General features: G+C 38.3%; 1 protein-coding gene across 5 annotated transcripts in view; it reads right to left on the bottom strand.

Annotated features, from left to right (window-relative positions):
* Positions 1 to 167: 167 nt before the first annotated feature.
* The window catches only part of LOC132111087 (probable E3 ubiquitin-protein ligase HECTD4), an 83,375-nt gene continuing 66,602 nt past the window's right edge, over positions 168 to 16,940 (bottom strand). For all 5 annotated transcript variants that reach the window (XM_059518259.1, XM_059518277.1, XM_059518271.1 and 2 more), the window contains exons 55-76: positions 16,620 to 16,780; positions 16,312 to 16,493; positions 15,429 to 15,634; positions 14,803 to 14,933; positions 14,404 to 14,609; positions 13,340 to 13,519; positions 11,887 to 13,232; positions 10,464 to 10,671; positions 10,125 to 10,348; positions 9,679 to 9,824; positions 9,250 to 9,353; positions 9,000 to 9,123; positions 8,704 to 8,894; positions 7,460 to 7,606; positions 6,230 to 6,349; positions 5,998 to 6,153; positions 5,384 to 5,487; positions 5,043 to 5,264; positions 3,948 to 4,114; positions 2,368 to 2,563; positions 1,292 to 1,514; positions 168 to 629 (exon numbers count right to left, since the gene is read on the bottom strand). In XM_059518259.1, the coding sequence (XP_059374242.1) occupies positions 493 to 629; positions 1,292 to 1,514; positions 2,368 to 2,563; positions 3,948 to 4,114; positions 5,043 to 5,264; positions 5,384 to 5,487; positions 5,998 to 6,153; positions 6,230 to 6,349; positions 7,460 to 7,606; positions 8,704 to 8,894; positions 9,000 to 9,123; positions 9,250 to 9,353; positions 9,679 to 9,824; positions 10,125 to 10,348; positions 10,464 to 10,671; positions 11,887 to 13,232; positions 13,340 to 13,519; positions 14,404 to 14,609; positions 14,803 to 14,933; positions 15,429 to 15,634; positions 16,312 to 16,493; positions 16,620 to 16,780 (4,881 nt within the window). In that variant the 3' untranslated portion in view covers positions 168 to 492. The remainder of the gene's footprint in view (positions 630 to 1,291; positions 1,515 to 2,367; positions 2,564 to 3,947; positions 4,115 to 5,042; positions 5,265 to 5,383; positions 5,488 to 5,997; positions 6,154 to 6,229; positions 6,350 to 7,459; positions 7,607 to 8,703; positions 8,895 to 8,999; positions 9,124 to 9,249; positions 9,354 to 9,678; positions 9,825 to 10,124; positions 10,349 to 10,463; positions 10,672 to 11,886; positions 13,233 to 13,339; positions 13,520 to 14,403; positions 14,610 to 14,802; positions 14,934 to 15,428; positions 15,635 to 16,311; positions 16,494 to 16,619; positions 16,781 to 16,940) is intronic.

Genomic DNA, 16,940 nt, shown 5'->3' with positions numbered 1-16,940 from the left:
CTGTAGATGAATGTGCGTCAACAATCACTGTCACTAACGGAGAGAAGGTGTTGAGGCACACAGGGAATGCAATGATGAAAGACTGATTAAATGAGAGGAAGAGCGAGCAAGAGACAGAGAGAGAGAGAGAGAGAGAGAGAGAGAGAGAGAGAGAGAGAGAGAGAGAGAGAGCGAGCAAGAGACAGAGAGAGAGAGAGAGAGAGAGAGAGAGAGAGAGAGAGATTAAATGTTTAAGCAGTAACAGTTCCATTTCTTTCAAATTTGTTGAAGAACAGCACATGTAGATCTTTATAAATCTGTGGATTACTCTTCAGCGCTGTCAAACCCGCCGCACTCCGTCAAACACACACCAACGCTAGTCTCCGTGAAGGCTAATTGAAAAAGCTGATCAAATTCCTCCATGAGTATTCTTGATGAAGAAGAAGTGAGAACTGATTAAGGTTGTGTGGTGACCGTCTCAGACGCGGCCGACGGGGATCTGAGAAATCAGGTTTAACCGCTGAGAGGATCCTCGCGGTAGTGGATAGCGTAGCGCAGCTTCTCCAGCATCACTTCCAGCGAAGAGTACTGCGGCAGCTTGACCATGAACATGCAGGTCTCCACGCGAATGTAACGCAGATCTGCTGAGCCTGAAACAGATGAAACACAAGAGTTTTCAAAACTATCTTCACGTGACACTTTCTGCATTCAGAAACCTGACCTGAACGTTTCCATTGCTATCAGCGTCAATTTACACAGTATTGCCAAAAAAAAAATATATATATATACACATTATATCAAGTACCAATAAAAAAATTATTAAAATAAGGCTATAAAAATACTGTATAAAAAAGTGTAAAAAATATATATATATATATATATATATATATATTTATTTATTTTTTCATATATTTATTTTTTCTTTACAATTATGAGTCCTAAAAAGTATAGTTAATCAAAAAATGTAATTCTTACATCATTTAATCCAGTTTACTCTTCACAAGTTTCTTTTGAAGAATCTTGGTTCGTAACAAAACTGGTGACGGTAGCCATTGACTTCCATAGTATTTTTTCCTCTACTATAGAAGTCAATGGCTACCGTCAACTGTTTGGTTACGGACATTCTTCAAAATGCTTTCAATCAAACAAGAGCAAATGATGACCATTTTCATTTTTGGAGGAACTGTCCCTTGAATCTCTTATGTTCAACCAAGGCTGCATTTATTTGATCAAAAATACAGTACTACTTTCTTCCATTTTAACGTATTTAAAAATGTTATTTATTATATGCACTATGATGTTTGACACTCACCCACTGCCCCATCAGGGGGAGCGATCTTCATGGGGTAGGGGGGCACGTGAGCCGTGTCGGGGCCGCCGTCTTTACAGGGGCAGGTGAAGGGGATTCGCTCCTGGTTGCAGGCGAACTTGATGAACTTGCTGAGCTCCTCCTGCGTGAACATCTCGAGCGCGGCCCAGAAGAACTCAATGTGCTGGTCCGTCTCCATCAGTCCCACCTGATACATGGTGTGAGCCTGGATGGACGGGATCAGGAGAACCGGTTCGGTTAGGTAACTAGTCAAAATAAACAGCTTCAGAGTGACACACAACTCCTTTGTGTGAGGGACGTGGATCATCCTGTCTATAGAAATTTCACAAAAATGTCCTCTAAATGATCAACAAAAGGAAACTGATCACAGAATTAATGCAGTGAAGGTGTTAGCTCAAAGTACCGACTGAATGGAACATTTGTGGAAAACCGCGTGTTAATTGCAATTAAATGAAACTTAAATTTACATTAAATGCAATTAGCTGAACTTAAGAGTGCTTTTAACTAAAGCGATATTTCACCTAAAAATTACAAATTTGGTTAGTAGGTAACTTTTTTCTTCAGTCGAATAGTAAAGAAAGATTTTGGTAATTAAATAAAATAAAAAGCATATAATGTAATACACAATTAATACCGTTGACTCCTGGCGATATATTGAAGTCTTATGAAGCGAAACAATCAGTCGGTGCAAGGAACTGAACGTTATTTTTAATATTGTTACCTGTAATCCAGAGCCTCAGGCAAACGCGTAATCTGATTCTTTTCAGTGAACTGGTTTCTTTGAACATTTTGTTTCAATGAACTGATTTAAATAATTCATTTTGTGTCTCTTGATAATTTTTTGGATCACAAAGGAGTACGGTTTCAGCTAAAAATCGTCTTCACTGTTCTCGTACATCTTAGATGGCCCAAGGTTTGAGTAAATGAACAGGAAAGTTTCATTTTTGCGCAAATATGCATGTGCACTTCTTTTTTTACGGGGGACGAGCAGCAAGTCAACAAAGATGAACGCAAGCTGTAAAATGTCAAACTCTGAAAGGAAGCGTTCACTGTCTGACCTTCAGGAACTCCAGGTTGACGTCCGGCAGGCCGCAGGTGCGCAGCTCCACCTCAGCGGGGCTCAGTAAGGTCAGGAGCTGCAGGGGTATGATGGAGCCCAGACCGGCGCGGACCGCCGACATACACTCCACATTCTGCAGCTCCCGCAGGCGCAGATCTCGCACCGCTCGCACATACACGTCCTTATTCTCCCAGCTGAACAAACACAAGTACATGCATCTCTTAGCTTTCCAACACATTCAAGAAGCAGCTGACATTTCTTTATTTGAGCATCCCTACCGAAGAAAACACTAAATCCATTTTTGAGTCTAATATAAAGTAAAACCTCAGCTAATAATTCACCCAAAAACAGTAGCCATTGACTTCCGTAGTGGATACCGTCAAATGACATTTTTCAAATAATTGTTAAAAAACATGATAAAAGATTATTAAAACTATTTATTTATTTTTAAATTTACTTTTAAAAGCATGCTTAAGTGTGGTAAACAGTCTTGAAAGTATCTCTCTTTAGGCCACTTACCATATTTTTCGGACTATAAGTCGCACCTGAGTATAAGTCGCACTGGACTATAAGTCGCATTTATTTAGAACCAAGAGAAAACATTACCGTCTACAGCCGCGAGAGGGCGCTCTATGTTTTCAGTGTAGACTACAGGAGAACTGAGCAGTATAGAGGGTCCTCTCACGGCTGTAGACGGTAATGTTTTCTCTTGGTTAATTTCTCTCGGTTCATGTCAAATTAATTTTGACAAATAAGTCGCACCTAACTATAAGTCGAAGGACCAGCCAAACTATGAAAAAAAGTGCGACTTATAGTCCGGAAAATACAGTGAGTGCCCTCTTATTTCATTAATTTTAAATTATCTGCAGTAATATGAGAAAAAAAACAGTTTTATATTTTTCGATTTCATTTAAATTGAAAAAAAAAACATTTTTTTTTGTTTTTGGTCATTTTTAGTCGTTTGGTTTTAGTTTATACAGTTTCCATATTTATTTCAGTTTTTGTTATTTCAGTAAATCAAGTTAAAGTGTTGCCTTTTTATTTCAGTTGCCATTTACTTTATTTCAAGCAAAATTTTTTTTATGTTTTTAGTTTACGTTTTAGTTTACTATAATGCTATCGGACTATTGGATTTTTTCATGTTCTATCATCATTGAGGACTGAGTGCCTAAAGACGAGTATTCATTCAACCAGATAAATTTCTTTTTGTCCTTTATTTTGATAAAATGATAAATGCGACAGGTGGTTTTTCCATGCACATGCTGTAATGATCTGTGGACTGCCTCTATTTCATATAGACACTGTGATACACTTCTGTGTTTTGTGTTGTTTTCAGTTGAGGGACCCTCCCCTAAATTATTTTGTGATTTTTCCCTTTTGAAAACTTTCACTGGGACGGTTACACTATGGAAGGCAATGGCTACCGTCAGCAGACATTCTTCAAAACACCTTTCTTTTGCGTTTAAAGAAAAAAGAAACTCATAAAGGTTTGTTACAAATTGAAGGTAAGTAAATGATGACAGAATGTGTATTTTTGGGTGAACCGTCCCTTTAAATAGGTTGGTCGATGGCTCTTACCTGACGGTGATGTCACGTCCTCCATGGCACAGCTCTACTTCCTCTCCGGTCATGGTGATGTAGGTGAATGTGCAGCAGGGACGGCTCGGTGAATCCGGGCTCTCGCCCATGTGGCTCTGGGATGAGACTTCAGCACACAACGCTTCCAGCTCCGCCTCATCGGCCAACTGTGAACAAGACAGGAGAACAAAACAACGGGAGCAGCATTAAAGCAGAAGGTGATGAAGAACACACTTTTTTAAGCGTATTTTAAGTGTATTTTTAAAAAGAGGGCTTGTTACGGAATTAATATACTTAAGTGTGAACTGAACGTAATGCTTTCAGACACAATGTCAATTGCATAATTAATATATTAAATGCAATTAGCTTAACTTTAGAGTGTTTTTGTCCCACTTAAGTAGAAATTAAGTACATCTTAATATGCAGTTTAATAATTACTTCTATTTTAATTGCATTTAAATATATTTGTAATTACACACTTGTAATGATGAAGTTGCAATTTATTACATTTAAAAATATTTTAACTTTACATGCAACACCGAATAACACACTACAGTTAAAATTATAATCGAGTGCTTTACATGTGCTTTTTGTATGTTAGTCAATACATCGGAATGAGTGTAACTGTTAAAAGACATAATAAAAGATTATTAAAACAATGATTTACATTTTATTTTGACATTACAATTTTTTAAAAGTGTGCTTAAGTGTGTTAAACAGTCTTGAAAGTGTCTCTCTTTAAGTCACTTAAGTGCCCTCTTCTTTCATTAATATTAAATTATCTGCAGTAATGCGATAATAAAAACTATAATATAATTTTTATCAGTTATCACATTACATATTTTTTTGTATTAAGTTTTATATTAAGTTTTTGTAATTTAGTTTTTTTTGTTGTTTGTTTTTATATATATTATATACAAGTAATAAAGTAAATCGAAATGAATTTTATTTTATTTTTCTCCACAAGTGTATTAAAGTGATAAATGTAGAAAAGATGATCCTGAAATGATGAAAGCAATAACTTGATTGACATTACATATGCTCCAGTGAAAAAAAAAAATCACATTTTGCCTCAAGAAAATGGAGGCTATTTACATTCTCAAACTTCTTGATGTAGTTGTATGTGAGCAGGTCGGCTTCTCGAAAGTCAGACTCTGGGTCGAGTGCTTCCCCGACCAAACCCTTCCAGAAGGATCCGAGCAGATCCAGAGGCAGAGGCACATCCGCCCGAATGGCAATCCCCAGCAGCTGGCCGAAGAAGTTCAGCAGCTGCTCTTCTGCGTAAGTGATGGGGCACGGCGTCAGAATGAACTTCCCCTGCAACACACACACGCACCCACACGAGTCAAGCTGAGAGCATGGGCAATCATCCTGTAGCTCTTGAAGGAAGGAGGAAAAACGCTGTGAAATCCAGCAGATCAAACATGCAGGTGCACCTTATTGCGATTTGCTGCAGCGCTGGGACACGGGAGGAGAAGAGAGAGCGCCGAACTCTGCAGCTCCTTACAGACTTGCCACAAGAAATGCCTGAATGAGCCGCCTGAGAAACAAAACGAAAACTAACACTTGCTTCTCTAATCTTTTTGCATTACATGTATTCATTTTCTTTGTATTTATTATACAATTAACAAAAGCAAAAAAAGGCCTTTAACACTAGCTTGCTCTTTCCTTTTTACATTCTATCCGTTTTCTTTTTATTTATTAATATGATTAAATTTTTGTATTTTTATTTTACTTTGCTCTGTGTACAGCATTAAGCTAATATGTTATAGCACTTGCATATCACTGGTCTCTTGTTGATTTTGATTGCTTCCATTGTCCTCCTTTGTAAGTGGCTTGGGATAAAGGCATCTGCTAAATGTAAATGTTAAATTGCATAACAAAATGACTAAAACTAAAATGAAAACATAAATAGAAAGGCTAATTCAAAATGCTAATTAAACCTATATAAATGATAGGAGGAATAATGCAATACTGTACATCACAGAAGGAGCAGCTGTTATGTTGGAAGTGTAGTGTTTGGTGCATGAAAGCGCTGTGTGACACTGACTGGTGCCGTGGACCTCCTCCCCGGTGAAGCGGATGTTAAAAGCGTAGGTGGGGTCTCCTCCGCTGGCGATCCGCACACACAGCTGAGACGAGGGGACGCAGGACAGCTGACGTGCCGCCTGGCAGAAGTACGTGTTCTCTGCTGCACGCGTCTCACCTGCGGGACACACCGTAAGAGTGAGGAACTGATAGCACAGACCCTCGTCTGAGTAAGTGACACTTCACTGGTTTACCTCCCACTATCTCCAGCGGGTCGAGCGTGATCTCAGGCGCGGCGTGATCCGCAGTGCGCTGCACGCTTGCGTTCAACACCCGGTTCATAAAAGTCACTTTGGTGTCGTAAAAAATCAGTCCTACAAAAATGAGATCGTGAGAAAAACACCTTTGTGAAAAACAAGCGCTCTTAAATGCACTGAATGCACACCTGTAGTGTACTTCAAATCTTAAAAAGTATATTTAAAAAAAAACTACTTGCATATAATATTAATGACATAAAAGACACTTTCATGACTATGTTAACACGGTAAAGAACACTTAAAAAAATTAATAATGTCAAATTTAAAGTTTTACTCTAAAGTACACTTTAAATCATTATGTTTTAATAATCTTTTGTCGTGTTTTAAAGAGGTAAACTAATTTTAATGTGTCGACTAACATGAAAAAAATGTAAAGTGCTTGATCATAATTTTAAATGTAGAGTTATTTGATAATACATTTAATAAAGTTAATATATTTAAATTTTTCAATGTTATATGTAATTACAAATACATGACCATACAAGTTTCAAGAGAAACGACACTGAAGTATATTTTAGTTTAGCATAAATGCCTGTCAGTACATTCAGCATTAATTTAACCATATTTCAAAGACAATATAATTAGGAAATTACATATGAAGATGTACTTAAGTCAAAACACTCTAAAGTTCAGCTAACTGCATTTAATATAAATGTAAACAACAATACCTTCTGAACATGCAATGAAATGTCTGAAATCATTACATTCAGTTCACACTTAAGTGTAGTATACTATTTCTGTAATAAATACTCTTTTTAAAAGTTTACTTATTTTCGAAAGGGAATATATTCACTTCATGTTCTTTTAATACTATACTGTGGTGCATTAACATTTAACATTGACAAAGACGGTTCTCCAAAGCACTTCAATGAATACTATGATATCACCGTGGTATTGGAGAAAAAAAAATGCCACACAAGGACAAAACTAGGAAAACTTAATGGCCAAATAAAAAAGCGCTTTAAAATCATTACAATATACACAATCCTGCTTCATTTCATACTGTCAAGAAAATAATACAGATCACAAATATTCAATATATTGAAAATAATCTATATATTCCACAGACAATCTAAAAAAACATGGTACTTTTTAGTATTCTTTTATCTAGCTACTAAAGAAACAATCCTGACCAAGACCAGTGTGCCTGTTCATGCGATGACTGACCTTTGGCTTCGCACAGAAGCGCCGCGATGCTGTTTTGATAGGTTTGTGTCAGCCTCAGCTCGACTAACGGCAGGAAGAAGCTCTCCAGTGTGCTGTTGAGCGACTGCAGCAGAGCAAACCGCAGACGCAAACTCTCCACAGGAACGCCTGTGTGATCAGAATGACGCACACTGGGGTTAAAAACTTGGTGCCTGTACATCTCAAAATTATGAAAGCCAGTTTCCGTCACTGAATAAAAAATAAAATAAGGTAATTGTGACTTTTTCTCTCACTTTTTCTCAGTATTGTTAGTTTATATCTCGCATTTCGGACAAACTTTTTTCCTCGAGTTCATATTTCGCAATTATTACTTTTTTCCTCAGTATTTCAAGTTATAAAGTCAGAATTGCAAGATGTAAACTTGCAATTACGAGAAAAAAAAGAGTCAGAATTGCGAGATGTAAACTCGCAATTGTGAGAAAAAAAAGAGTCAGAATTGCGAGATGTAAACTCGCAATTGCGAGAAAAAAAAAAAAGAGTCAGAATTGTTAGATGTAAACTCGCAATTGCGAGAAAAAAAAAAAGAGTCAGAATTGTTAGATGTAAACTCACAATTGCGATAAAAAAAAGAGTCAGAATTGCGAGATGTAAACTCGCAATTGTGAGAAAAAAAGAGTCAGAATTGCGAGATGTAAACTCGCAATTGCGAGAAAAAAAAAAAAGAGTCAGAATTGTTAGATGTAAACTCGCAATTGCGAGAAAAAAAAAAAGAGTCAGAATTGTTAGATGTAAACTCACAATTGCGATAAAAAAAAGAGTCAGAATTGCGAGATGTAAACTCGCAATTGCGAGAAAAAAAGTCAGAATTGTTAGATGTAAACTCGCTATTGCGAGAAAAAAAAGAGTCAGAATTGTTAGATGTAAACTCACAATTGCGAAAAAAAAAAGAGTCAGAATTGCGAGATTTAAACTCGCAATTGCGAGAAAAAAAGTCAGAATTGTTAGATGTAAACTCGCTATTGCGAGAAAAAAAAGAGTCAGAATTGTGAGATGTAAACTCGCAATTGCAAGAAAAAAAGAAATTACAAATTACGAAAAAAATTCAGAATTGTGACTTTCTATCTTAATTTTGACTTTTTAAATCACAATTCTGAGAAAAAAAGTAATAATTGTAAAAAAAATTTACACATTATTTTTCATTTAGTAACGGAAATGGGCTTCTATACATAATCCAAATCTAACAGCATAACGTAACATGGACTCGCCTATCAAGCATGCGACTTGGGGGTCGGCGGTGTCCTTGGCATCGAGGTAAACTTCATGAGGATGCAGGCGGGCAGGAGTGATGGCCAGGTGTCTGCACAGACGGTTAGCAAACTGGACCAACGCAAAGTCCATTTCAAAGGTCCATTTTCTACTGGCTTTCTGAGCATGTCGGGAGTCGATGCATGTGCATCTGAAACCACAAAAAAAAACACAAAAAAAACAATAAGATATTCAGAGACTTGCATTTATTATTCTAGCCAATAGTTTTCTTAGACAGTAGAACAAAGGTACAAACCTTTCAAAGTGCAAGTCGTAACCGCAAGCCAGGATCGCCCGCCAAACACTGCGAATATCCTGCTTGGCTCTGTCTAGAGTAAACTTGTGGAAACCTTCCAGGGTCAGAAACTTCTCTTCTGGCACTGATGGACAGAGGAAAGGTGAGGTGTTCAGATCCATGAGATTCCACCCAAACAGACCATGTATAAGGTTTGTGTGTAAATATATGCAGAAATTAAATAAATTATAAATTCAGTTGTTGTATTAACCTTCAAGCTTTTTGGCGGGAGACTTTTCAGGGTCTTTTTCATCAGGCTTGGTCTTCTCAGGAGATTTTGACTTAAGGACTGTTTTTTTCTCACTTAGAACAGTTCTGGAAAAACACCATATACAATACCTTTTATTATAGTCACCTACAACTATAAAAATTATAACTTGCCAATGCAACATTACTTATATATATTTTTATTCTATTTATAATAATAAACATTATTCATTTTTTTATAAGAATGCCAAAATCATAATTATTAAGGCTTTAACTAAAATAATAAATAAAAATCTAAAAATCTATAGTTTTGTATTAATAAAAAATAATAGTATCTCAATTATACAAAAAATTAAACTGGTAGCATGCATCTAATGAGAGCAGATGAATGCTACTGAAATGCTGGTGAATGCCCGGACGAGCGAGTTCTCACCTCACACTGTTCAGCATGGACTTCTCTTTGGCCGGGGGTTTGGTGATGGGTCTTTTTGTGCTGACCACTTTGCCTTGGTGCTGCTCTTTGCCTGCCTTGCTATGCTTGTTCTTGTTGGCCTTTACTGTGCCATATTTACGAAGAATCTACATATTCAATAAGAAAAGGTTAGTAATTTATGCTTCGACCCAGTCAAATACTTTGTGTCTGTTCAACTGTGCCTTAATACTGATGCTAACAAAAAACAGAAAACAGAAAAAGATAATAGTATAATAACACATATTTGTGGATTACAACTAGATATGTCAATTTTTAGTAATTTCCATAATAATCAATTATCATTTTGTGCAATGCATGTGCAAGACTCAAAGGAAGATGTGCATGTAGTGGATTTTTAACATATGAATTTATGGATAATAAATAAATTACTGTTCTGAAGATTTCACCTGTGTGAGCTGGTCATCAAGCACCTTCTTGGGAGGCCGCACATGTGTAAAAAACACATGGAGCAGGTTTCCTGGTGTCTGAGCGTTCATCTGCTCTTTGCTCAGATAAATGTCTGAGACTTTCACTGGTTTTGTTGGTATGGGACTCAGAACCTGCTCTGCATAAATGCAGCTCTTGAAGATGTCTGTCAGCACATCACGTGCTTCAGGAACCAATTTATCTCCTACAAGAACAAAATAAATAATTAAACTTGATATCAAGTTAAAGCAAACCCTTGCTAGAAGAATCACAGATTAAAATAACATTTTTAACATTCTGGGATAAAGAAATCAACCAACCTCTGATCGATTTATCAAGGAAGTACTCCTCTAGGACTGAACTCCCTTGTGTGTCAAATAAACTCTGATTTACACTGGAGGCGGTGAGGATCTCCTCATTGGTCATCTCCATTAGCTCCTCCTCTCTTTCCAGATTGGAAAGGCCAATGAGATCACTGCTGTTAAAAAGACTGGCCCGAATCTTCTCTACTTGGGCCCGTGCCCTTACCTACAAGACAAAAGCAAAAAAAGGTAACATTATTTGATATCTAATTTCTTTGACGTAATGGAAAATGCTACTAATGCTGCTAAGGTGCTCTGAGTGGTTGCTAAAGTGCTGCTATGCAGTTGCTAGGGATTGCTCCAGATGCGTTTTATCATTGTCTGAAAATCTGATGAAGATCTGATTAACGCAGGAGGAAGAGTTTGTAAAAGCTTTAGCCAAATTAATAATAAAAAAAAATGCTAAGCATATTTAAATAATTTGTTATATTTTGTACCACTAGATGGCAGGCATTCTTACTGTCAAAATAAAAGTCCCCCTTCTGATGCTTATCAGCCCACCAAAAAAACATAATGACCGATGCTAATTATTAAAAAAGGCCAAATATCGGCTGATATATTAGCTCTGGCAAAAACTTAACGGCTTATTCCGGTCATTAAAAAGGCTAAATATCAGCTGCAATAATGACTCTGGCAAAAACATAACTGCTGACACGGATAATTAACAAAAAATATCAAATATCAGTGATGCGCATTGGCAAAAACTTAATGACCGATACTGATAGTGAAAAAAAGGTCAATATCGGCCAATACATAAACCTGGACAAAAAACTAATGGCCGATACCGATAATTAAAGCATGCCAGATATTGATTGACATACTGGCCTTGCAAAATAAGTGTCAATCAATACTGGATATCACTGTCATGTCTCATGCAATCCAAAGTAGAGGTAAACTGAAATACACCCCCACCCCCCAAAATTTTTTAAAATAAAATAAAGACAGATGCTTATAATTAAAAAAGGCCAGTTATCGGCTGATATATCAGCCTTGGCAAAAATATGACACCCTATACTGATAATTAAAAAAGGCTAAATATTAGCAGATATGTCGGCTTTGGCAAAAACTTAAGTGATACTGATAATTAAAGTAGGCTAAATATCAGCAATATAACAGTAGATCAATACAAATGTACAGGAAGGATGCATTTTCAGTTTTACCATAATTTTCCATAAATTAAAAACTGCCAAATGTTTTGTGTTATGATGTGGTTAAGTGCAAAAGCAATTTAAGTAAAATAAATAAATTAAAATAAAATAAATTAATCTGAAACATGAGCATGGTAAAAACAACTCCAATTTAACACTACGTATGAACAACAGTAATAAAGATGCTTGCAATCACAACTGATATAAAATTTAATGTTGTCGGTCCCGCCTACCTCTATGACAGCATAGCCTTTGATTGGTCGTGTCACACTGGCTTGGATGTCTGGCGAGGCAACTGTGTACATGGAGCTCCCATCTGAGACTGACGTTGCACCACTATCCAACTGCTCCCCAATGCTGCCGAGACTACCTTGACTTCCGGTGCTACAAAGAGACACATCAAGGCTCTCCTGACTGGAGACTATGTGGGAGTCCAGTGGTGCTTGTGGCTGAGAAGGTGCTATTTGAGTGGGTACCAGCTCTTGGTTCACTAGCAGCTCACTGGCAACCCTGGAAGCTCCCTGTAAAGAGCTGGAGACCGACGTCTGGCTCGCTGAAGCCGAGGCACTCATTGCTGGCGTTGCATTGTTGCTATTTGGGCTTCCTGCAGTGCAATCTCGCTTTAGATCTTGGGGAATACCTGAAGTTTCAGCTTTGGCTTTTTTAGGGTCCTCCTCCTGAACCGGAATAAAGATCTCATCCTTGAAGAGACCGCCGTGTGCATTGCAAGCCCTTCGGATTGCATTGCGCACCACAGATTCCTCCAAGTGAGTGGGAATTCCTGAGAGCACGAGCAAACGACTGTGAATGGTGGAGCCAACCAAGGCTTGGCAGGCATCTGCAACCGCATCTTCAGTGACGCCCAGACCTTGCGGGTCCTTGTTAGCAAGGTGTCGTAAAATCAAGAGTAACGTCAACCCACGGTGAAACCACAACATGTCCTCTGGCTTCCCTCCGGCCATGTTTAGTAAAGCACTGTCACATTCTGATGGTCTCCCTCCACTTCCAGAACCATGTTTCCCTGAGACGACAGCTCCCGAGGTAACGGCGACCGCTGTCCGTTCACGCTTTAGCTTCACCTTTTTGCGCTTCGAAAGTAAGCTTGGACTTTGGGGCGTCTGGCCCGGAGAGGACGACGAAGAGGATGAGGAATCGCTACAGTTAGTGGTGCTCGTGGATGAAGGGGCACCTACCACCGAAATCCCTCCACCTGTACTCAGTGGCAGAGTCACTTCGGCGACTGCCAGACACACCTCCATCAGGGCGTGGAAGTAGGTTGAGAAACGGCTCCGCTCGGCAGCAAGCGCAAGTGCTCCACTGCTACCCGTAGTGGAAGTGCAGGAAACTCCGCTAACTAGCCCCCAACTTTGGGTCTCGTGGTCGTAAAGTTTCCGTAGCTCTGTTTGAAGAACCATAAGGACTGTTAGGCAAGGGTTGAGCAGCAATGTAATTTGGCTGGCAAGACCCGAGGGGGTTTTTCGACGCTCAAAGGCGTGGATCTTGCAGAGAAGCTCTGCAAGCAAGTGGAAGATCAGCTCCTTGATGCACGGAGCAAGATCGGTGGTCCACAGAAGCCCACCTAAACACAGATACAGCAAATGTGACCCTGAAAAATGGAACTGCACTGGAAGTTTTAATGGTATGCTTCATGGGACCTTCGAGGCAAAATAAATGAACGTTTCTTACCCAGCAACTCCACAACTTGCATAAGAACAGAAGTGGGCACAGTGTCCAGCTCATCCTCAGAGCGGTCAGTGGTTTCACCAATGGTGTAGGTCAGCAGCTGTTCAGCAAAGGCCATAGCCAAGGGAAACTCAAGAGGCAACGAGTGCAATACCAGCACTGCACCAGGAGGAGGAGATACACCTGCAGAAAGTGATCAGAATATGAGTTAAATATGCCATCTTACTGATCATATGCTGCGGTCACATTAGACTTTAAGCATTCAGCCTACCCTTGTGAAAAAAGTACACTTCAGCCTAATTCCAAAAAGAAAATACTTAAGTGCCAACTGAATGTTAATTGTAAATATAAACAATTTTTTTTTAAAGTTTCTGTTAAATGCAATTAGCTGTTGGACTGCTTTTTAGATGTACTTAGGTGGACTCAAGTACATCTTTATTCTACTGTCTTTGAAATATGAAACAATACATTTACCTGAAACTTAAATCACTTCTATTAAAACTTATAAGTCATGCATTTAAATATATTTGTAACAATGAAGTTGGAATTTAGTGCATTTAAAATCTATTAACCTTAAAATTATAATCAAGTACATGTGCTTCATTATGTTAGCCATAACATCGAAATAAGTGTACTTCTTCAAAGTATAACTAAAGATTTTTAAAACCATTTAAAAAGTACTTCAAAGTAAAACTTGTAATTTTACATTACAAAGTGTGCTTTTTAAAAGTGTACTTAAGTGTGTTCAGAAAAAGTCATGAAAGTTTCTCATTTTAAGTCCTTTAAGTGTCGCTTGATTTAAAATGATCAGTAAATACAGTTTCTTTTTTAAATACACTTAAAAAGATTTGAAATACACTACAAGTGTGCATTAAATACAATTAAGCACACTTTTTTTTCTCACAAGGGATTCCCCAGATGCTGATTTAAGTGGCCACTTTGTTAACTATTGAATAGTTTATTATCTAAGTCAAAATATTTGTATGTGTATGGAACATACGGAGTAAAACCTTAGGAGTAGCTGAAATCCAAAAATTTATCTAAAATGTAACATGTATTTGACGTGCCTAGTTTGACATGCACTTTGTCAGTGGGGATGATGATGCTGGGATACTGGTTGGCTGTGGGTGGAGGGGTGAGTCCTGTATTGGACGGAGAGGCGTCCAGAGGGTAACACACTGCCTCCATCAGATTCAGCTGGCCGTTTCGTCGAACCTTATGACCAAGTCCATACACCATAACGCGAGTCCAAGGAGCCTTATATAGAGAAGAGCTAAGAGAAAAATACACTTGTGAGCATATAGAACAGAAAACACCCATATTTTGAAAATAAGTAGTCTTGCACTATTCAAAACTCACTGCTTGAAGAAAGTGAGATACTAAACAGGTCATTCAATAATTTAAATGCTAATGTTGTCTTGTCTTTGAGTTATAACTAGCTAAAATTATAACCTGTAAGAACTCACTCTTTACGGCAGCTGAGCTGGCTCTCTTTGCAAGAGACGACCACAAACGCGGCCCCAGGGAAGTTCACGTCCATGCTGACCTTGGACTCTGTGATGGGAAACTCTTCCAGAGTGAACTGCTCTGGAGCGCTCTGAAATTTTTGCAATCGTTAAAAAAAAATATAACCACAAAAATAACATACAACAATTTAAGAGAAAATAATTTAACTCCCATGACTATGTTTCTTAACATAATTGTGTAACACAATTTTAAAAAGTGCACGTTGTAACAATGTCAAATTAAGTTTTACTAAAGTTTTTACTTAAGTCGCGCGCACACACTCACACACACACAAAAAAAATATTTTATAATTTCAACTAGCTCGCAACATTTCTCATTTTCGTTTAAAGTGCAAGTACTAAAATAAACTTAAAATAAAAACTTGAAAACTATACAGAAAATAAATAAAAATAAAAACTACAAAATTACAAAAATAACACAAAAAAAAACAGAAAATTACAACTAAAATAACACTGTTCTCTTCTGTCTAAATAAAAATCACAATATTTAGATTAATAATGATAATAATAATTTATCCCTGTAGAGAGAATGCAGAATGGGGCAGAATCAGTTGAGGTGTTGGTACCTGCAGGAAGCAGCAGATCTGTTTGGTGAGCTCGAGGAGGCTGTCCTCTCCCTGATGCAGGGCTCTGCTGATGGCCACCGTCAGCCACTCGCCGATGCTCCGAGCGTTCCCCTGATAGAAGAGTTCGGTCGGGGAGCAGCTCTCGCCCTGCAGCTCGTGGAGGACGGACTGAGCCAGCAGAATAGAGTTTGAACTGATTCTGCCATCTATAGACGACAAAGGGAAATCAACACATACAGAAAAGTACGTTTTATTCTGATGAATGCACTTCAGTCATTATTTTTTTTCCTTAGTATGTACCGTATTGTCCCGAATATACAATTTTTTTTCTTTCTTGGAAATACATCTGAAAAAACGTGGTCGTCTTATATTAAGGGTCTAGACTTTGACATGTCGATAATACACCCACAACAATAGGTGGCGCCAAAATCACATAAAACGAGTGTGCCATTAAAAATAACCAACGTATAATGTGTGTTGTAAACATCGCCAGTGAAAACTAAAGAAAAAGAAAATGCGTACAGTGGCATGAGTCGTGACCATTAGCCTGATGGGACCAAACTTTCTCTGTAAGTGATTTTAAAAAGTAAGTACCCAGATTTAAAGACTACAATAAGATTTCACTTCTACTGTTAATAAAATTTTGCTAGGCTACTATGAGATGGATGGACTAAATGTTATGTAATCTCTCTCATTCTGACGGCACACATTCACTGCAGAGCATCCACTGATGAGACACTGATGCAATGCTACATTTCTCCAGATCTGATGAAGAAACAAACTCACCTACATTTTGGCTGGCACATTTTCAGCTAATGTTAAATTTTGGGTGAACTATTCCTAATTTTGGCCTGTGTTCCTTAAATTATTTGAATGACATCACCTGGCAGAGGCGGAGCCAGCAGCTGATTGGACAAGAGCTGCAGGTGCTCAAGTGTGATGTCTCGCACGGCGGGGATGTGGAAGAGACGTGTGAATGTGTGAGGGCTCTTGGGAGCAAAGATGTTGAGTAAAGCCATGCGGCAGTAGAGACGCGCCAGAGCACCTTCACAGCGCAGCAGCTCCCTGAAACGCACATACACACGCAGTGCTGAATGCTAATCAAGAATGGTGCTTAAAAAGGAGAACTATTTCAATAAAAACCTGACATTTTTGAATCTACAATAAGAAATGCGTCTATAAATGCATTACCGGTGAATCTGGATGTTGCTGCTGTCTAGAGACACCAAGCCGTTTGCTGCAGCCCTGCGGGACCCTGCTGGGGGCCGTTCCAGCATCTCAATGGGGTACCAGTACCGAACTAACACCCCCTCACTGCGGAGATACGTCTCCACCTGCACCAGCTCACTGGACTGAACGAACACAAATCAAGTCAGTCTAGTTGCATTGGAAACAGGTGCAGTTAAAGCAGGTTAAAAAGCTGGTGAATGTAACGATTATCACAGGCACGGACTGTTTTAATGGTGTGATTTTTTATTTTTCATGTATATGTTTATATGTAAAATGTGAAGT

This window comes from Carassius carassius, chromosome 2 (assembly GCF_963082965.1).
Source record: "Carassius carassius chromosome 2, fCarCar2.1, whole genome shotgun sequence".
Taxonomy (NCBI): domain Eukaryota; kingdom Metazoa; phylum Chordata; class Actinopteri; order Cypriniformes; family Cyprinidae; genus Carassius; species Carassius carassius.
This window is presented reverse-complemented; position numbering and strand designations above follow the sequence as displayed.